This window comes from Medicago sativa, chromosome 1 (genome assembly GCF_051527215.1).
Source record: "Medicago sativa cultivar Bolivia chromosome 1, Bolivia_mono, whole genome shotgun sequence".
Taxonomy (NCBI): Eukaryota; Viridiplantae; Streptophyta; class Magnoliopsida; order Fabales; family Fabaceae; genus Medicago; species Medicago sativa.
In genome coordinates, this window is record NC_140749.1 from 17,241,514 (window position 1) to 17,264,132 (window position 22,619).

Below are 22,619 nucleotides of genomic sequence, written 5' to 3' on the forward strand. Positions count from 1 at the left end.
TGTGATAAATCTACTAGTTCTGTAACACACAACCGATAGGCACTACGCAACGAATAACGACCATTCTTTTCAGCTTTCCAAATCATTATATCATGTTGAACCTGCTCAAATAGAGGCATGTTGAGAATTTTAGAAGCTAAATCTTCACTACATACTTGCCGAACAACAGGTTCATTCCAACTTTTAACATAAGGATCCAAAAGACAACTTATCAAAGCATTACGAACAAAATGAGCTCCTAGAATATTATTGTCAATACACTCACCATTATGCAACCAAGGTTCATCAAGGATAGGAATACAAGTACTAGTGTAATATCCCGTTAAATTCTAAATAGACTGCAGTATCAGTCAGGCATGATAGAAAAAAAAAAATATTATGACAGGTTAATTAGATAACGAGGGATACAAAGATATATGGTATTATTTCGTACATTATTTCAAAGGACTACGAGGAATAGATAACTGATTAGTGTTAGTTAACTGAGAACGATTAAGAATTTGAAGGCTTATGCATTTTTCCGCTGCGAACTTTAACGACTTTTTATCGGTTAACGAAGCTTTAGAAGAATGTGGAAGAAGGGCAAAATGGTAACTTTCCCCTAAGTGGTGTATATAAGACAAATTATATGGATTTTCCACAAGCTTCTACAATTTTCTCTCACTAAAATTCAGATTTTTCTCTCCTCTCCCTCTAGAACAATTCGGCCACCATTCTCCTAAGCTCTAACTCCATCAAATTTCACAAATTCACCATGAGATCATCATGAAAAATGCTCTAATGGATTCTTTGTAGAGTACTAACCAAGAAACAAGCTTCATAAACATTTCTTCTCCCTCCAATTTATCTTAGCAGTCCTCTCCATCCTTTAGAACCATGGGGTAAGTTTCTTTTGCAAATTTGGAATGTGAAATTCAATAGATGAAGCTCATGATTATGTTTTTGGATACTAGGTTCAAGTTTTGAAGTAGAAACTCAAGGTTGGAAGCAAGGAGAAGTGTCAAGATTGAGGTAAGGGCTGTTAGTAGCTCTAGTTTTGTTGTTGTTGCTGTTTGGATTGAAAAGCTAGAAGCTAAAAGCCATAAGTTGTTCCAAAAGCTTCCATAATCGATTTTTTTTAAAGTTAACATGTGATGATTGCTGTAAAAATGGATTAGGAGCTGTGTATACATGTATTATTTGATTCTGGAAAATTTGGATTGAAATTGAGTTGTTTAGAGGTCATAAGCTGTTAGTTAAGCTGTTTTGATCAAAAGGCCTTAAATGATTAAGTTGTGGATTCAAACTGATTTGTAAGTGATTAAAAGGGCTGATTATTCACGTTGGAATTATTTGTGAAAGTTTGAATTGAAATTGATATGCTAAAAGTCATAAGTTTCTAGTTAAGCCGTTTGGAAAATAGCTTAAATTGGAATTTGAGTTGTTTCAAGTATTGTTTTGTAATGACCAGTTTAGGAGAGATATGTTAAACTGGTATATGAGTAATGGTAAAATTATAAGCTGTTTTAGTGATGATAAAAGTGCTTAAATAGTAATTAAGCTGTTTTGGCAGTGCTTAAATAGCCAAACGGCAAACTTCTGGTGCAGGGACTGAAATGGTAATTTTTCTATATGCTGGTTGATGAGTTAGGAGTATGTCACAAGTGGGTTGGACTGTTTCGGAAAAGTCAAGACCTATAAGTCAAGGCATAAGCTATTTTGGGAAAGTGATTATAGAGTTTTGGAGATAGCAGAACTGCAGATTTTGGGATAAGCGTGCTTGGCTTGGAGTAGTACTAGGATGGGTGACCCACCGGGAAGTTTCTCGGTAAGCATGTGAGTGAGGACAAAGCATGCTGAAAAGACTCGTGTTGGTTTGTGGGGTTAGTCGGCAATCCTGAAAGCAGTCTGGGATGTTAACAAAATGGTATCAGAGCAGACCTCTCCCAGTACGGTGTGGTTCGGGGACGAACCAGGCGGAAGCTGGTGGGCATGTAACACCCACAACGTGGCTTTCGATATCCCGCCAGTTGGATACGAAAGGTTCCCGCCAGTTGGAACGGGCACTATCCATAAAGATGACCCCACGTTAATAAGAGGAACCGAATCACATCGGAATGAGAGGGATCCGGAGGCCGTGTAGGTATGGGACTACATGGTTGAAGGAAGGCTTATAAGAATTGTTAGGTACTACCCATATCAACAAGATGCATCTTCTTTTCGGGAGCCCATTCCATAAGAACTCCACAGTTAAGCGTGCTTGACTTGGAGTAGTCTTAGGATGGGTGACCTACCGGGAAGTTTCCCGGTAAGCATGCGAGTGAGGACAAAGCATGCTGAAAAGACTCGTGTTGGTTTGTGGGGTTAGTCGGAAATCCTAAAAAGCAGTCTGGGATGTTACAACTAGAGCCAATACTCCATCGAGCGCCACCACGGACAATAAAACGGGAACGAAGAATGATATGCCACACATAACTCGGGTTATGACCAACGGTGGCCGTGAGGTATGTTTTGTTGGGGAAGTAGCGTGCCTATGCGAGAAACAAGAGACTCCGATTCAGTTTGGACCTTCCACCCTTGCTTACCTAACATGGCCAGATTGAAAGCCGAAAGATTTTTAAAACCCATACCTCCTTGAGATTTATGCATCGACAATTTTTCCCAGCTCAACCAATGGATTCCACGATGAGTCGTCGTACGACCTTGACCCCACCAAAAAGAATTCATCATTTTTTCAATAGAATTTATCAAGGTGGATGGCAATTGAAAAATACTCATGACATAAGACGAAATAACTTGCAAAACGGACTTGATCATATCCTCACGCCCTGCCTTCGACAAACATTTGCTACTCCAAGAATTAATTTTTTGCCAATCTTTGTCCTTAATATAAGCAAATGTCGTTGTTCGATCCCGACCTATCATAGAAGGTAAACCTAAATATATGCCAGTGCCAAGAACTAATTGGGCTGAATTTTTTATTATTCTAATTATACCCTTAAATAATTTTTCTTATATTAATGTTATATTATTGGTGGTATTAAAAAATATAAGAATTTAAATTATATTGGGCAAACTAATGTTGTCATTGAAAAAGAAAAACATGGTTTTTTGGATATGTTACAATTTGAAAGTCACAAATATTTGCACTTGTAATTTTAATCTAAATCAAAATTTAATATAAAATATTGTTCATAATTTACACGCGCCAACGCAATGAAACGAGCGGAAAGACAGACACGTGAGTTTTGGTTGAATTTTTTCTTACCTATTTTACCCTTCATTAAAATTATTTTATTTACTATTTTATCATTTAACAATATTAAAATAGGATTATCCCACTACAATAGAAACAATATTATTTATACTATATAAAAAACGTGATAGGGATTTCGGCCTCACTTTTATATTATTCCAATTATACCCTTAAACAAATTTTCTTATATTAATTTTATATTGTTGGTGTTTTTTTTTTTTACAAAAACAAAATCAACTCATTTCATTAATAATAATGGTCCCAATACAAGATGACATATGATCATGAATTTGGGAACTAGCATAATATAATGACGCTCTAGCTAACAAATGAGCAACATTATTTATTTGCCGCCTAATGAAACTTATCTTAAAGTTTGTGTAAATTCTCAATGATGTTTTACAAATCTCTAGAATAACGTCAAACATGGAATTGGTGTTGAGTCTTCTAACGATGTCGTCAACCACTTGCTTGCAGTCAAGTTCATTAGACAACCCTAAACTACCAATCCACTTTATCGCTTCCTTTAATCCTCTTTTTTCCGTTTCGTGAGGTTGTGGTAATCCTTGAAACCAAGTTGTCCTAGATTTTATATATTCGCCATGCCTTCCTCTAAGACACATACCAATGTCATAACAACCTTCCCCCTTGAAAGTTGCCGCGTCAAATTGCACTTTACCTTCTCCTCTTTCAGTTTCCTCCATCTACTTTGTTCATGGTGGAAATACACACTGTTGTTCAGCTCTTTTTCTTCGCTATAGCCCTCCATTACACGAGCTTGATGCCATTGCAATAGGGTTTCGTGCGCCATATGGACAGACATATGATGGCTAGTATCGATATCGCTATAGAGTTTGTCGTTTCTTAGCTTCCATATACACCACAAAGTCCTGACAGAAGTGAGAAGTTGATGTTGAGGTAGTTGTTCGAGTAGATGGAAAAATAGAGAAACAAAACCATCCACGATTTTCAAATTCTCCTTGTTGATATGCCAAAGATTTATTGCTTCCCATACTACTTCCAATTCATATGAGCCAAATAAAACATGCCAATTATTTTAGTACGACCTCTCACACATCACATAACGTTTGCTACATTGAACGCCTCTTGTTTGCAGACGGCACCGTGTTGGTAGACATCCCCGAGCCACCCTTCACATAAAAACCTTCACCTTTTTTGGTACTTTAAGACGCCAAAGTTTTTGTCTGGTTTCCCTCCACACGCAAGTCACTATTATCAACGAGTGTTTCCATTGATAAGCAGAACAAACACTGTAATCCGCTTGGGGGGTAAACGACCAGATATGTTTGTCATCATTTACCTCATCAATAATAGGCATAATTGTTATGTTTTGCACATCTCTATCGTTGAACAACATATTAATGATGCAAGGCTTCCATTTATGTTCAGCATGATCAATTAAATCACTTACGAGCATATTCTTTGTTCCCGTAGCAATCAGACTTGTCACGAAACTGTTACCACCATTGTGAATCCAAGGACCACACCCTAAATTTTGATTGTCATCCACCTGCCATCTGAAGCCTCCTCTTATCACTGCATGTGAAGCGTGGATACTACAACAAACAAAACTAGAGTTATGACCAAGTTTAGCATTCACAAAATTCCCCCTTGAAAAGTATCTAGCACTGGTATCATGGTTGGTTCCTAACCTCCAACTTTGTTTCCCCAGCCTAGCCAAATTAAATCAATGCATATGTCGGAAACCCATGCCACCATATTACTTTCTCATAGCCATCTTCTCCCATCTTAACCAATTTATTCATTTCCCATTCTGTCGGGCCCCACCAAAATGTATTCAGCATTTTTTGGATTTCATCTCCAAAAGTTGTTGGTAAAATAAAATAACTCATACAGTATATTGGGATTGATTGAGCAAAAAATTTAAAGATTACCTCTCTTCCTGCTTTTGACATAAGCTTTCCTAACTAACCTTGAATTCTCTTCCAAATGTGGTCGCAAATATGATTGAATACCACTCTCTTCTACTGGAAAAAAAAAACATCTAACTTCTGTAAATTGATAGCCTGACCTATAGCCTCTTCGTATTTTTTCAGAACCTCAAACATAATTTTTGTCTCTCTTTCATTTTCCTTATAAAACAGGAAGTAGTCATCAGCAACAATAACATAGTTATTAGATCATGATGTAAATCAATCAAGTTGTCGTGATAACACTTGAATTGACATAGGATTTTATTGCAATATCCTATCTTAGAGAGTAATATCCTACCCATGACTTTCTATTAGCTAGATACAAATTGACTTTTATGTACATCACCTAGTAGTGGCACAACCTTCAGGATGGTTTGTAGAAACTCTAAACACTAGGAAGTCATCTAGGTTAAGGAAAGGAATCTAGGATATTGGTATATCTTAGTGAAATCCACTTTGTTGAGGCAGGGAATTCTTCTAGTCTGAGACAAGGAAATCTAGGATACTTGTTATCTTAATAATGAAAAGAATCTCTCTCTCTCTCTCTCTCTCTCTCTCTCTTTCTCTCTCTCTCTCTCTCTCTCTCTCTCTCTCTCTGTGTGTGTGTGTGTGTGTGTGTGTGTGTGTGTGTGTGTGTTTAAGGTCAAGTTCGTTATGGTTTAACGTGTCTTTGTTATTTTTCTAACAAATGAAGTTAAATGGTTTAATAAAGAGCATGTATATTCTTTCTTGAATGTTCAAATAAAAGACTTTGTCAAAAAGACTTTAAGTGGCAAAAGGTTAATATTAAAAAGAATTTCTAAAACCATAAAACAGTGACCTTGTAAGCATTATCTGAGATTTCACATCCCTAAACAACAAATTGTTTTCTTCTTTTCCTCCATAATCTGATTTGTAATAACAACCGTAAATCTTACTTCTCTGCTTTACTTCGAACTCATGTCAATAACTCGTCTCGTGAGGTAAATATTCTTTCGATCTTGAAAATTGTGTGGCAGTCAATACGAGATGAAACTAGAAGTTGCACCTTCATTTTGGCATTGTCTGGGGGGGGCTAGGAGTATCCATATATGAAATAGTGCAAACAATGTTGGAAAGCAATTTTTCCTTTGCAAGAACATAATTTGTATTATAGAATCTAAACTGCGCCAGTACAACTAGCCTAATGTGAATGAAATGAAAAGCTATAGAAAAAAAATTATGAAGGTTTTATAGTCACATTACATTTGCATTCAAACGAAAAAAATATGTATGGAGTCCATTGACGATTGGATTGTGTTCAGAAATCAAGCTTTCGTGTAAAATAAGGTGTTTTTGGAGGGGTTTGGAGAAGAAGAAACTAAAGGAGGTGAGGAACCGTCTATTTTTAAGATTATAGAACATTTCTAGCTTTATATTTCATATATATTAAATTATTTCAAATTCTATAATCCAAAATTTAATAAACATGTTCTAGATTAGATAATCTAAAGCTAGAAAGGTTGTAAAAAATGATTTGACAGACAAAGGGACCAAATAGTACACAAACTACTTTCTGATTATATAATCCAAAACACTTAAAGCATGTTTCGCATTATAGAATCCGAACAGGGTGAAATCGGAAAAATGTAGGGCAAGCAAAAAGGGTGGGGGTGCAATAAGAAGCTCTCCAAAAAAACAAAAATTATGGTACAAATAGCCCATACACTATTGTGTAAAGCCCACAGCACAAAACTCTCTGGAAAATTCCAGATTCGCGAGAGAGAGAAACTTGGATACCAAGATTAACAGCGTAGCACATAAACTCAACGCCATTAACGTTAACGAGCGAGAGAGAAAAGGAAGAAGGAAAAAAAACGAAGTTGAAAAAATGTTCTTCTTCTTTGCAGGAGGGTTAGAAAACCAGGTTCGCCAGGTGGTGAAATCAGGTGTGGGAAGGTGCATCAACTGCAATTCACGCGCTGATCTTGTTGAATACGATAAAGTTCTGAAGCTTTTCTTCGTTCCCGTTTGGCGGTGGCCAGGGAAGGAAACTCTCTTTTATTGTCAAGACTGCAAGTTCATGTTTCCTCAATCGCATTCCCTTCCTCCACCGCCGTCCAGAGGTGGTTCAACGTTGCCGGACGCTCTGCGATGTCGGTACTGTGATCGGAATGTGGCGACTGATTTTACGTTCTGTCCTTACTGCGGCGAACAACTGTAAACGCACTTTACTTTTACTGAGGAGGGGTCATGGAGCTTGGTTAGTGTTTGTTGATTGGATTTAGAAAATAAAATATATGAATTATAAGAGAATCTTATGTGATTAGTATAGGATTATAGAATGTGTTAAGGTTTTTATGTTTTGTACTTGGTTTTGTTATATTAGAAACAAAATTAATATTCGTATGTCTGTGTGAATGCATTTTTGTTTAAGCTAATTTCACATTTATAGTACCAACATTATCCATTAAAAAGTATGATAGTATCAACATTATGCTTGTCTAAGTAAAACTGAATTCAAATTCCTTGAGCAGATCTGTGAGGTTGAACTTTGTGCAAATTGTTGTAGATAATTTGAACTCATTTGTTAGTTAGTTTATATGAAGCATGGATACAGACACACCGACACCGATAATACCTTGAAAAAATTACATAGTTCAGTGTAAATGATGTGTCGATGGCGGATATTGACACGTGTTCGACACCAGAACATGTCTAATCTGAGAAGTATTCGTGCTTAATAACTAGTAACTAGTTAGTTAATGAACTAAAAGTCATTGAAAGAAATCAAACCAGGCTCTGATACCACTTTGTTGGAGTAATATGGAAGAAAAGGTTGAAATGAATAAGGGTGAATATAGAGTTGAGAGATTATTAGTGATTGGAATGTAAAAAATTTATTTATTGTAACCAAGTAGTTACATTATGATGTCTTTTATATTAAGCATACAAAGTACACAAAATACAACTAACTAACTAGTTATTATTTATTAAAACTAACTAACAAATGAGTTTGAATCATCTACAATACAAATGTGATTGGAAAGAAAGACTCAAAGATGGTCACCTAAGTACACTTCATTGGTTAAATGGTTCTAACACTACCAGTGTTAAAATTTGTCTTTGGAAATATTTATTTCATACATTTTTTAACAAAGTCTCGACAGAGGATCCATTCAATTGTTATTCTGTTAAATCAGGATACAAAGTCTTTAACAGAATTTAACAATCAGGTGTTGAGGAGTTTTAACACTAAAGTGTGACATAAATCTATTCCGTTGAAAATGGCGGTGTTTTGCTTGGCAAGTTATTCAAAATCGTATAGGATAATTGAATGGCGGTGTTTGTTTGGCAAGTTATTCAAAATCTGCGAGCTCTTGAACATATGCCTGGTGCGATGCGGCCTTGTTGTCAGGGGAGGGTTATCTGTCTTTAAAGATGGAAAGTCACTTACCTTTCTATCTCTCTCTAAAATCATCAAAAGGTAGATGGTCTAAATGTAGAGAATCCAATTCCATGTGGGAGAGATTATACCACTTGCAGCGAATAATTGTGCAAGAGACGAGTGGTGTCAGCTTGTTTGGATTGATGCTGGTTGCTATCAAAGTTATTGTTTTGGATGCTGCAAATTTTAGGACATTATGAAAAGTATGACCTAAGTTGGTTGGCTAATGGCCATGTCTGAGCTGCATAATTTTGCAGGTTGCACAATTGGGTTCAGGAGAATGGCCTCTCATTAAGGAATTAGGATTATATTTAGGCAAGCAATTTCAAATCAGTTTTGTGGAGTTACTTGTGTTGGGATCTTTCTGTTTTATTTTATCCTTGGTCAGCTGTTATTGTTGCTAACTTTAGCTATATTAATTCCTTAGTTTAATTTTGCTGTTCCAATAAAGAGTAGCTTAAATTGGAGATGCATTTAATACTATGTTTCATGGGTAAAAGACTAAAAGTATTCAGATTGTAACTCAAACCAGTCAGGAATTCTTAATCAACATTGTACTAATATATTGTCATACAACAATCCCCTTTAAGGGTGTGGTTATACCACCATCATCTAAGATGGTGAAACCATAAATTGGATTTAACACTGTACACAAATTTAAGAGGGAAAAAAAAATTTGTCAAGCCTCAGAGTACAACCTTGTCATTCTACAAAGGAACAGACTCATATCAACACAACATTCCCGGGTAGCTTCACTAGGTTGATGCAAAGCCATGAAGTTCTAATGCAAGGTTGTCTAAGAGCTTTGACTAAAGAGAAAAATATCCTTATTGGATCTTAAGAAGCATGTCAATAAGTGAGACAAAAAGCATTTGTGTATTTAATTATTGTGTGTGTTGAAGGGTAGTTGTTTATCTCCCTTTTCCAATGCATCCCTCCAAAGCCTATACCTTACTCCAAGCTTGTCATAGGTAACTGGTACATTCCATACATTTGCACCTTTATTCATTCTCTCTTGTTGGCCAACTACTAGCCGTAGATCCTCATTTAAAACCTAAAGTATGGAAATATCAACACAATATTAGAAGATGAAGTCAATTTTGAGAGTCATTTACATTCACAAGCACGTCCAAAAACAAACACAAGAAAGATTTATCTTAACAGTAGAATAGCACTTCATCAATAATCAAACTTGAAAACTTCGAGTCATGTCTATTTTTTTGAAATCAAGTTATGGCACATATGATGAATAGTTATGGCACATACGAAATATCTGCCAATGTTGAGTAGTTAATAATCTCCATCGAAGAACCAATTAGGCACATATGATGAATACTCTTACCACTTTCTTATGGTATCTGATTTTCTAACCACTCGGACAAATCACAGGTTGGTAAGTCATATACTCATCAATTTAAACATAGAATTACGTTTTTACGCCATAAATACCCAAAATTTGTTCCTTTTGAAGCGTAACTCATTTTGGTTCCTTTTATTCCTTGCTCAAATACAATCAATTGTGAATTGACATCAAAAAGGGAGAAAAAAACTCTACCTGTTCTGCAAAATGCCTCCATAGATGTTCCATAAAAGGCATATGCTTAAGAAGGGGAGCAAAATCCAGTGACATTCTATATAGCAATCTTGTTTTATCTTTTGAAGAGGGTAAGCAGACATGTAGTTGGTGCAGGTGTGTTGAACATTCTTTGGTGCTTTGTCCTTTCAATTTCCCGGGCTTTGAAATCCCAATGGTTGATAGAACCATACAAGGTGGTCGAAACTCCATATCAATCGGATAGGGATCCCAATATCCTTGCAGACCAGATGCCGGTGTCAAAAAATTCACAAAGCTGCAAATTCAAATTCATAGAGAGTAAATGACCTATAAATCTATCATTTCATAATATTAAAAGCAGTTATAACTAAAATATGAACTATTTCACGCGCAAATCAGAAATATCTAAGGATAAACAGCTTAATTAAGTGCCTGCATCATAAAAGCATATCATATACATAGCGTAGTACTGTATAAGTTATTTTTACAACAAAAAATAAAATCAAATCAAATTTACATAAGCTGCTACCTTGGAGAACTCATGGAAATAAGCAGAAAACAACTTATGGACATGTCATAAGTTGTTTCTATATACTTTTCCAAACAGTCCCACAAGTGCTTATGCCAGGTAAATAAGCTCAAATAAGCAAATTAAAACAGGCCCTAAGTTATTATGATACATGAACTCTGAAAAAACATAGCATTGCAGTACATTTACCTTGTCAAAAGAAAAAGACTTCTAAGACTTGTAACAAATTGACTATTTTGAAGAACATAAACCAATTTCATTTTCGCATATTGAATCATATCACTTATAAGGGTATAAACGAAACAAACCTAGGAACACTCCATCCCTTAGCAAATGTCGAAGTATGAGTAAAAGGGGCGTGCGCAAGATCCAAAAGGTTGTCCAAAAGTAATCCGTGTTCAACCGGAAGTTCCATGACAATCTGTTTTGTGAAAAGATACCGGGTAAGAAACCATGACTTTTATCTTCTTTTTTCTTTATAATCATAAAATTGTAATTCGCTGTTCTTTCATAGCTTAGAATACCTATTAGGACAGACTATACTTATTAAATACCTCGGCATGGACTATAAATCCAGAAGGAGGTAGTAAAGAAGGAAGTGATGCTGCTGGGGGATCACTGCCAGGCCAAATCCAGATCATCCCTTCTTTCTCAAAACATGGAATTGACTTTATCTTTACATTTAGCATTCGAGTAGATGGCATTTTCTCGCATTTTCCGTCTGTCGTATATTCCCAGCCTGATATCCAACCATTAGGAAATTTCAGTTTCTGTCTCATAGAAATAAATCTGTTGGCCATGTCATGTAACTCACTACTATGATATAATAAGCATGCTACTGAAGTGAAAATGTTCAACATGCTCGTTCCGATGAATACTAACCGTGGTAGGGACATGCGATACGACCCTCATTTACAGAGCCAAGATGAAGGGGACATGCTCTGTGTGCACATGTATTTTGAACACATCCAGGTTTGCCATCTTTACCCCTAAAGATAACCCATGGTTCCTCAAAACATTCCATTGGGATCTGGAATAGGGAAGGAGCAACACACTTATGAGACTCAAGACGACAAATATCTTTAAAAGGACTAAAAGCAAAAAATGGTATATTTGCAAGGACTAAAAGCATATTTTTAAATCATTTTTTTTAAATAAAAAGGATTGATATCGACATACCATGGAATCATCCTTTAAGTCAGCAGAGAAAGCAACAGGATACCAGAAATTCTTTAAATTAGGATGGTATGACTGAACTGGACCTGATACATTTAAGCTTTTCTTCGGCTTCCTTCTTCTGTCAGTATGTACAGATTTATCAGAAGTACTTGGAGAAGAGGACGTCTCGGCAACTTCAGCTGTACTTCTGTCTTGCAATAGCCTGTCATTTACCAATTCTTCCATGTAAGCGAGTTTATCCAAAGCAGTAGAAACTCTTGCTTCAGATATATGGACCTGCAGTAATTCATTAACTTATATTATATTGAGAAACAAATCCGAATTTGAAGCTTTGGTGGCTAGTTCAGTTCTGCTAATAGTTATTTATTTACCTGTCTGTGTGCTTCTGCTAATTCGTCCTGCAACCCAGCTAGATCCTTTTTCATGGTGCCAATCGACTTGAATTCACGAGCTAGAGGATTAAGAACTTCAACCACCTACACCAATAGTTTCTGATTATTAAGATAAGCACATGGTGGGATGCTTTATAGCACATATAGGGAGAATACAACAACGGCCAAACTTTATCCCACTTGTTTGGATAAACAGCTTAATCAAGTTTTTTCATATAAGTACTTGCATGTTAAGCTATTTATATAGTAAAAGATAAAATGAAGTCAAATTATTTTCATATGAGCTATCAGCTATTTTCAAAAGCTATCCTAGAGAGTTTATGGAAATAAGCTGAAAGCAGCTTATGGACATATCATAGTTTGTTTTCATAATCTCTCCCAAATAGTCTCACAAGGGCTTATGACCATAGATAAGCTCAAATATGTCAATTCAAACAAACATAGATGGTGACCAGTCAAAAGTTATATAGTACCAAGTCTCTAATTTGATCCAACGAGGTGCATGCATGTCTGAATTCACAAAGAATCAGACTCTTTTAAAAATTTATATAACAATGACAGAAATTAGCTGAAACCTTTTCATGGAGGAGCATGATGGTAAGCACATCTTGCCGAGCTCGCCAATCTAAGTACTCAATATCATGCCTAGCTACTTCTATGGCTTGAAATACATCCAAAACTTTTCCTTTACTTAGTGGCGCTTTAGATCTTGGATCCTGTACATCAAATATCGCACCCCACGCACTTTTCTTGTCTGCTTCTCCAAACACAGCAAACACTCCAAATTTACCTTTCAAACCCTGAAAATCCACAACCCAAAAAAGTATAAGCTAAAGAATAAGAAACCATACTCTTTCATATATGGACCAGAAGATGTAGACCCTACACAGGAGAAACTTTCTTCTTGCTATACTATTAAGTGCTAATCGTTATATTAAGTTTAAATTTAACAATGGTGTTCTTTGAACATCAAAATGCAAACACTTCGTACAAAACTGTAGGTAGTAAACTCTATCTCTCACTTTCTATCTTCTACAAATTGCACACATTTTAAAAGTACACCAGAGTAAAAGGACATAATATTTGACATCAAAATTCTGATGTCCGAAATTCGTTTCTCTAAGTTCAAACCCTAATTTGAGCATGCAACGGCGTTAAAACTCTTGGTGACAACTTGTCATCCATTTTGGTCCCACAAGGCTCGAGGGATTACGCAGTTGCGTGCGAAGGATACCAGTTTACACAAAAAACATAAATTAATTTATCCAAATTTAATAGCGGCATAGGTATTTCCTATTAAAAACCTAAAAGAAACAATGTATGATAATGTCAAACACACAAGCCACACCTCCAACTTTGTCGAGTTATGTTCAAACTCGAATTCTAAAATGGTATCCGAACCTATCTTAGATCAATTGAGCCACCTATTATTAAACCACTCACCCGAGTCACAGGTTTTGAGATTGAGGGAGTGTATATTGATAGTCTCATATTAAATAGTGATGTAGCCTAAATAGTGACTAAATTTATATAATCTATATACAACTCATGCATCCCTTACAAGTCAACTTAAAGTCAAAATATATTCTATCCAAGACTAAAAGCTAAGTTTACATACGAAAAAAGAAGACTAAAGCTAAGTTCATGATGCTAAATATTCATCTTGAGCACAATTGAGTTCATCATTCACCTTACAAAACAAGCAACTAATCAAAATAACAAAAAACAAAAAAGGAAAGAGAAGAGAAGAAGAAGAAGAAAGAGAGGTACCCTTTTGGTGTCAAGCTTGGAAGTTCTACAAAAGATAGGAAGAGATAAAGCAGAAGCAGTAGCTATGGCATTCATGGCTATGAAAGTGATGAGAAGAAGGAAAGAGAAACGAAAAAAAACATAGACGATTTTGTTTGATATATTTGATGATTTTTTGTTGATAAGAGGTTGGTGTTCCTCGCGATCTTGGTTTGCCTAATACATAATGACACGTGGAAGAATGTTGAAACTGTTGGTTTACACGTGGCATTTGTTACTTCCACATGATTGTCTAGGGCTCTTGAAAAATGTGGGACCTATTATGTTGCCAGCTAGGATTGGGATGATATCTTCTCTATCTTCTTTGAGTTGTGTCTCTTGTCGTTTTCTGATTTCATTAGAGAAAATGAAGTGGGCATTAATTGGTTATTGGTTGTTCTGATTTTTGTGTTCGTGAAATCAAAATAGTAGTCATTTTGATCATGATATTAGGAATCAAATTAGATCCTCCCTCCGGTCCTATTTACAAGAAACAATTTACTTTTTAGATACATTAAATAATTTATGTATTTGGTTTAGGTTCTTGACTAAATACATACATTATTCAATGTATCTAAAAAGTCAACTTTCTCTTATAAATAGGACCGGAGGGAGTACTATCAGAATTTGATTGGAATACGCATATGTTCGGTATCACGGTGATATATTAGACACTTATAATCAGAGTGATCTACCGTAATTTTGTAGAAACTACAAATATAGTATTTGAAAAATCACGACAGATAAATGTAATTGTGACATATCCATCAAAAAACCAAATACACACAACATCATGGAATGCTAGGATTTGGTGTTATGATAACTTAGCAAGTGAACTAAAGTGGTTAATGAACTAATAAATCAAATACACACCAATGTTTGGAAAAATTCGAGGTTGATCCATAAATAAAATAAGGGTCTTGCTAACTGGTGCTCTAAGAGCATCTACAATAGATACCCTCAATCTTGATATCTTAAACGGGTCACACATAGACACATTACTTTTTTTATAATTTTTTAATAATAGTACCTAATAGGTACTCAACCACTCCAATAGAGATCCTCCAACAAAATGTCTAAATAGATCCTACCAATAACTCTTTATAATTTACATTTCAACAAAAGCAACTCAATAATGATTATTTTATTAAAAAGTGATGTGGGGTCCACTTAAGACCATCTCCAATGGAAGGGTCATAGACATTTAAGACCCGGTACCTATTAGGTACCCCCAGGGTCTTATGAGACCCGGGGTCTTATTTAAGACCCCCAACTTTAAGCGGGACTCGCACTCTTTTAATATTAAAAATTGAAATGTAGTGATATAAAGTTATTGATAGTTGATTAGTAGGTCCAATTTAAGAACTTTGTGTAAGATCTGAGTTGGAGGAATTGAGTGCTTAATAGGTACAGCTATTAAAAAATTATAAATAAGTGATGTATACGCGTGGGACCCATTTAAGTACCCAAAAATGGGTGTCTCCATTGTGGATGCAAGTGAGACCATGGGTCTTAAGAGACCCCCAAATTTTTTTTCCCCAATGGAGGTACTTGTTAGGTACTGGGTCTTAAATGGTGAAGACCTCACCATTGGGGATGGTCTAAGGACATTGGTTAAGGAATCTTTTAATATGAACTTTGTCTTGAAAATATAAATTTTTACTTTTGTCTCAATGCCCCAAGGGCACTCATTAGTATTCTCCATAAAATAATTATTGGTCAAACTGTATTTTATATATCTTTTAGTCAAACTTCAAATGAACATGACTCGTTTCTCTTGATAGTCAGACTTTAACGGAGTTTGTTGTTGCATTAATTTTGATTTAGAGTTTCAAAGGTCTGATAGAAATTTGTCTTGAGATATTTTAGGATTAGAATAACTAGTTTGTTTTTTTAAATTATAAAAAAAAAAAACATATAATGTATTGTTTTTATATTTTTGAAATGGAGAATTATTCCTTCAAATTTAAGATGATTGAGTTCGCCTCAAAAAGAAAAATAAGATGATTGGTTTATCTCTGAATTGTTTTAGTGTAAATCGGGTATCCTCCGTGCGCAAATGTGGAGACTAGTCCCTCGAGGACTCAAATGAACGGTAAGCTCTCCCTAAGAGTTTTAACATTGTTGCATGTCCAAGGCTAGGCTGGATTCAAATCCAGGACCTTGGTTAAGCAAGAAGAGACATTTGCTATCTCATCTAAGCGCTCTTGAGTGTCTATCTCTGAATTTGCTAATGTGCATAATTAAAATATGCACAGTCGATAATAACGTTATTTTTAGTCCAATAAAAAAAATAATGTTATTTGATTTGAACATCAAAATATGGATTTTGTATATTTTATTATGTGTGTGGCTTTTTGTATTGAAGAAACTAAATTAGTTCTTCAAAAATATGTTTATGTTAATGTCCGTTTTATCCTTAAAAAATTGGTAATGTCCTTTTATATATTTTAAAAGTACACGCAAAATTTAAAATCATTCTATTTAACAATTTAATCTAAAAAAAAATAAAAAAAAAAACCTCATCTATAAAGTCGCATTCAGCAACAAAAAAATCTTCCATGCAAAGAAATTCATAATTTTTTTGTTAAAATAGTCCTTAAATTTATTGGTCAAAATAGTCAATGGAAGGTGGCAGTTACGTGTGGATATCTATATATGCACTTAATATCTTCTCAATTTGGACTCCCCAAGTAACCCCAACAATAGCAATGTTAGATGACTACGATAGATGGAGGGATTAAAAGTGACTAAATATTCCCCTTTTTGTTTTACTGGAAGTGACCATAAACCTTAAACTTGGGTGAATAATTTACATTTCATAAATTTCTGCGACCTAATAGCAATTTTGATGGCAAAAGAGTTATTCGTGACTTACAGATTTGTTCACTATAAATTCCTTTTTTTTAACTTGTTGTTATATCAATGTTTTCATTTTTAGAGATGGCAATGGTAGATGAGGAATGAGCCGACTCATTAATCTTCAAAAATAAGTGAAATTCAAAGCAAAATTTATTATGTGTGGCATGATAATATTCATCGTTGTATCTACTGTTTGTAAAAATACATGGTGATATAAGCCTCTTGGACTTACACCAATAGCATGAGTGAATGATGTCTCCGAGAATATATTAGAAATTTAGAGAAGTTTTATGGTGTATAAGATAAGTTAATCAATTTGTTTGATCAAGTATTTTCATAGGATTCATCATGGATTTTTCACGAAATTTAATTCTGAGCATTAAAAAAGTATGGGTAATTGTTTGGGACAGAAAACACAAAAAATATTTTCAGGAGGTCCTACCGGGAGTCATGGGTAATTGTTTGGGACAGAAAACACAAAAGATATTTTCAGGAGGTCCTACCGGGAGTCGAACCCAGGTCGCTGGATTCAAAGTCCAGAGTGCTAACCACTACACCATAGAACCACCACATATTTGATTTTCACATAGTATAATACTAAATAAAAAATACAGTAACCTTTTACCACTCTGCTTGTAACTATAATACAAACTTCTAACGATATAATAAATTGTGAAATCATTCAATTATATATAATAATAATAATAATAATAATAATAATAATAACTAGATTAGGATCTTTAAAAATAAAAAAAATAAAAAAAACTGTTAATCAAGTTCTCCTACACTTTAAATTGGAACTTTTTCTCTTTAAACTTCAATAAAAAAGTTTTTTTTTAAGCTTTTTGAGGGTGTGAATTTTTATAAAGCTAGTGACTTAGACATGACAATGGTGCAGGAAGGGAACGGTTTATGTCTTCCTCGTCCATAAAATTGATGTGATTTGGGTAACCTTGTCTCCAATTCTCGACGTGAGTGAAAAACAAAACCACAAAGTTGTATCAATCAGGTTTGGGTATATGTGCCCCATCCTTTCTCCGCAATAACTTGGAGTGTATTATGGTACTTTTTATTAATAAAAAAAAATAAAAAGTTTAAGACTATGTAGTTTCAAGAATTTATTAAATAATTTGTTTTAAAAATATATCCAACCACGTAACTTAGAAAACTAAGTTGCGGGTTATGTTGATCCTTGATCCGCATGCATCCTCCAACATCATTTATCTAAAAGAGACAAATTAAACTCTCATAATCCTTTTAGGTTGTTAGGAATAGAGATTCGATCATTTCATGGGACCAATGTTGGATAGACGAGGGGTTGGTTGTTAGGAAGCTAGACATTAATATTTCTTAGTGGAACTCTAGGAAGCTTCAAGAGTGGCTTACAGTGCAATTAATGCATACAATTCATGCCATAGGGCGGATTAGGAAGTTGATATTACTTTTTGCCCATGAGGAGTCGATGATTACTCTATTACTTTTGGGTATAATGTGTTATGTAACTTTAACCTCGATAGGACAGTTTTCTAATGGGGACCAGGTGTGGAAAATTGATGCTCAAGAAAGAGTCTCACTATTGTCATCATTGTGGTGATGTTACTGAAACCACTCTTCATGTTCTTGGGGACTGTCCAATGGCTTTGGTGGTTTGGATTAGTAAAGTTGATGTCCAGCTTCGGAGCAGTTTTTTGTAGTGAATTCGGATTATTGGATTGACCAAAACCTGCTAAGACCAACATGGGCTAGCTTTTAGGCGACAGCGTGTCATGTTTTGTGGGTGTGGAGAAACAAGTTGATTCATGACAATGATTTCGTTATGCCAAGGTTTCCATGGCAAAACATCAGCCAAAGGGTTCAGTTGTATGATACTCATGCTAGTGCTAGTCCTTCAATTATGTAGTTGAATCGTTGAAGAAATCTAATAGAATCCTCTGGATTTTGGATGGATTTGACTCAATACAAATGGTGTTTCTAAAGGTGTGTTCAACATTGGATGTGAAGGAGTGCTCGGGGATAAATAGTGACTGAATTTGCAAATTTTCCAAGAGGTTAGGCGATTGTAATGCCTATATAGCGAAATTATGGGGGGTTTATGAAGGTTTGATGTTGGCTAGGACTCGTGGCATTAACAAATTGGAGATTGGCATTGATTTAATAGTAGTGGCTACACAAGGGCGGAGCTACATAGTAGTGAGGGGGTTCAACTGAACCCCCTGAACTTAATAAAATTACACCAGTACCCCAATATTATTTGTACTTTGAACCCCCTGGAATTAATTTTTTGCACCTTGACCCAAGGGATGACCCAAGACAGTCTAACACTCAAACCTTATACTCATTTTCTTAAAAATTCCTCTCTCTAACCTTCTCTCTACACTACACACTCTCATCTCCTTTCTTCATTCCTTGCGTTCTCAATCCCGCCGTCGGAAAACCACCGCGCACCACCACTAACAGACCACCGCGCATCACATCTCCTTTCCTCTTTGTCTCTCTCTCGCACTATTTTCGTGTAGCTTCTCAACTACGAAGACGGCAACCGCCCACCGCGCGCGCACCACCAACAGACCGTGGCTTCTTCCACCACGTCACTACCTTTCTAGCTTTCTCCGACCTCCGATAACATATACACAGCAACACAACAGGTAATGATTCTGAAAATTGGTGATTTGGGAATTTTGAAATTTTAGGGTTTCTAATTTGGGGGTTTTTGTTATATTCTAAAATTGGGACTTGTTGTTACTGCTTGCTTGCTGATTGATTGTTTATTTGATTTGTTTAGTTGCTTAAAATTGTGAATATTGTATACTGTATAATTTGTGTATACTGCTAGTCTGCTATCAGTTGTATAGATTGTTGTTTTGAACATGCATTTTTGAACAAGCAGCTTGTGTATAGGCATTTTTCATGGAACAGAATGTATCAGAATAAATGTTATTGCTATTAGAATAGAAACAATGTTATTGCTATCAGTTGTGTAAATTGTTGTTTTGTATGTTGTAGGAGTTTATGGAGAAACTTTTTAAGAGGAGATTACCATGAATTGAGCAAGCATCTAGTTCTCAACGACAAAGACAACATGTTCCATGCAATTGTAGAGTATGCATATGAAGTATTTTGACTACAAGGTACACTGATGCAATGTAATTTTTTGAATATATATTATTATAATTATTAGTAATTAAATATATTATTATAATTATTAGTAATTAAAGTTCGCAAAAATGAACCCCCTGGTCCAGGTTCCTGGCAACGCCACTGTGGCTACATCATGCGTTGCTGGTGAAGGAGGCACAATTGTTGGGTGGAGTCTCATGCAAAATATTAGGTGTTTGCTTCGTTTAGACGGGGAGGTTCAAGTTAGTCACATCTTTAGAGAAGCTAACAAATGTGTGGATGCTTTGACAAATATGATGAGTGAAGGCATTTTTCTTCTTTATTTGTAGCTGATTATGATGGTATTTCGACACCGCGAGTAGTTAAGCAGTAGTTGTCCTTCTCTTTGGGCTTCATCCCTCTTGTAATACCCTCCCCCCACACAGAAAAAAAACTCGTATTTTACGAACCCACCAACCTCCAATGTCCTTATTCTCAAACACCTTATCCCACTTTACCCAATTGATTTTCCTAGCTTCCTTACTCCCCCCCTAATAAAAAGCATTTAAAAACATATTCAATATAGGAGAAAAGAGATATGGGAGACTTAATGAGGAAAAGAAAATAGATCGGTAATGAGGATTTTCCTTTGATAACAATCATACTGCAATTTATGATTCGCGCGATACTTCGCGAAGCACAAAAGTATTTGGACATTGTTGTGCAAAATTTAAGTAATCATATGCACAAAAGGTTGTTGAGTGAAACAATAAGAAAACCACCATGAAAAGTTGCAAATGAAATTCCATTACTCAAGTTTTAGATGGAGATTATGCTAAGAAGTGCAATGGTTTCTCAGTTTAAATAGGAGAATTGTGCTAAGAAGGGTGTTTATGAGGAAATGTGTTTCTGCATGCACAATTAGGAGGTTTTAATGGAACTTGCAAAAAAAATCAATTGAAGTATTTTCTTTTTGATTTTTTTTTCACATAACCACGGTAAAAAAAAAAAACTATTGTTATTTAATATAGTGATTTAGTACTATTTCAAAAACTATCATACTAAAAAAAATATAATGAATGAATTGTATGTAGTTTCAAATTATATTATCTATGACCATTTGTCCGCTCTTTTTATTGGTCTAATGCGTATAAATCATGAACAATATTTTTTTATGAAACTTTGGTTTAAGTTATTTTGATTTTGATTGAAATTATAAGTATAGATAATAAAACTTTCCTATTGTAACTATTATTATACTTGTCTTTTTTCAGTGGTATCAACAATATAACAAATATAGTATAAATTTTTATCTTTTTTTAATAACATCAGCAAAGTATTATTCTTATATTCAAATTTGTTTAAAGATATAATTAAAAGTGAAAATGTGAGCTCAAAACAATGTATTTTATATATATATATATATATATATATATATATATATATATATATATATATATATATATATATATATATATATATATATATATATATAGTATAGATAAACCAAGATTATTCTATCTCCTTAGTCCTTTCAACCACTTCTGCAATATTTGACACCTTCCCATTAAAAAAAAATGTTATTTCCAATGAATAATGATTTAACTCGTAAAGGAATTTTGTCTATGTAATCTTAAAGGAAACTATAAGGATCATATTCATTAATCTAGTTGTGTTATTTTTAATAGGCATTATTAATTTAATTAAATTTAATTATTTTGAAAGATAAATTTATCATACAATAATAAAATAAATTTAATCAATGTGATCAAATTCTTAGATCTTTTTAAGAGAATTATTCGTATAATAATACTACTAGCTATCATTAACAATATCTTATTGAAAGAAAAAAAAAAACTATATTTAATATATAGCTCTATATTTAGCAACAACATTGGTATAGCAAAAGGAGTTGGTCTATTACATTACAATGTGACAAACTAAGATTTAAATCTCGATTAAAAGAGTTGTTGATATAAAAAAATAATATCATAAGTAAAATGAGAGTCATAAACAAAACCTCGATAAACAATAGTCTTGAAAGGAGCAATAACAGACCCATCTACATATATCTTACAACAACTGGGGGAGGAGAATTTTTAGAGTTATGAGATGGTGCTCAACGTAAAGTTAGGGAATACTTTAAGGTTTTGTTTGTTTGCGAGTTTGAAAGGGAAGAGAGTGGAGGAATTTGGAAAGAAAAAAAAAGAGTAAGCGGTGGAAATAGAGGACAATGGCAGAAGAGAGATTTGAAATGTTAATTTTTGTTCATAATACAAAACTTTCTTCATTTGGGAAACTCAAAAATTGTATTTGAGGAGGATTTTGGAGTGTTTTTGAAGGTTTATAGGAATTTTTCAAATTTAATATATACCGTTATAATATTTTTAAAATTAAAAATTAAAAATATAGTAATCATAAGCGTTAATTTATCATTACCTAAAAAAACAACACTTTTAAAAAATGTGAAAAACTTCTCTATTTTCTACCCCCAAAGCCTTCCCTTTGCCTTCCCTCCAAACTCCTAAACTATGCGCTCAAAAAATGCTTACAAAGAAATTTATATTTATTGCACAGATTATGGTATAATCATATTACTAGTTTGTGAACAAATAGCATCAT

The 22,619-nt window shown here is 34.5% G+C and overlaps 2 protein-coding genes, 1 long non-coding RNA gene and 1 other non-coding gene across 4 annotated transcripts; 2 read left to right on the forward strand and 2 right to left on the reverse strand.

Moving 5' to 3' along the window:
• The first annotated feature begins 314 nt into the window (after nt 1-314).
• Nucleotides 315-1,762, forward strand: LOC146953190 (uncharacterized). Its single transcript, XR_015008301.1, has 3 exons — nt 315-881; nt 954-1,011; nt 1,588-1,762. It is a non-coding gene; the product is annotated as an uncharacterized LOC146953190 (long non-coding RNA).
• A 5,155-nt stretch (nt 1,763-6,917) lies between these two features.
• On the forward strand, nt 6,918-7,589 carry LOC146953191 (zinc-ribbon domain protein). The gene has a single exon (XM_085708271.1). The coding sequence runs from the start codon at nt 7,040-7,042 to the stop codon at nt 7,370-7,372; it is 333 nt and encodes a 110-aa protein (XP_085564397.1). The 5' UTR covers nt 6,918-7,039; the 3' UTR covers nt 7,373-7,589.
• Nucleotides 7,590-9,112: 1,523 nt separating this feature from the next.
• On the reverse strand, nt 9,113-14,131 carry CH1 (Pheophorbide a oxygenase family protein with Rieske 2Fe-2S domain-containing protein). Its single transcript, XM_085708265.1, has 9 exons — nt 14,022-14,131; nt 12,827-13,051; nt 12,231-12,335; nt 11,860-12,135; nt 11,563-11,710; nt 11,235-11,419; nt 10,989-11,101; nt 10,152-10,446; nt 9,113-9,650 (listed from the first exon to the last, which is right to left on the reverse strand). The coding sequence occupies exons 1-9, from the start codon at nt 14,094-14,096 to the stop codon at nt 9,477-9,479; spliced, it is 1,596 nt and encodes a 531-aa protein (XP_085564391.1). The 5' UTR covers nt 14,097-14,131; the 3' UTR covers nt 9,113-9,476.
• A 3,264-nt stretch (nt 14,132-17,395) lies between these two features.
• On the reverse strand, nt 17,396-17,467 carry TRNAQ-UUG (transfer RNA glutamine (anticodon UUG)). Its single transcript has one exon. It is a non-coding gene; the product is annotated as a tRNA-Gln (tRNA).
• Nucleotides 17,468-22,619: the final 5,152 nt, after the last annotated feature.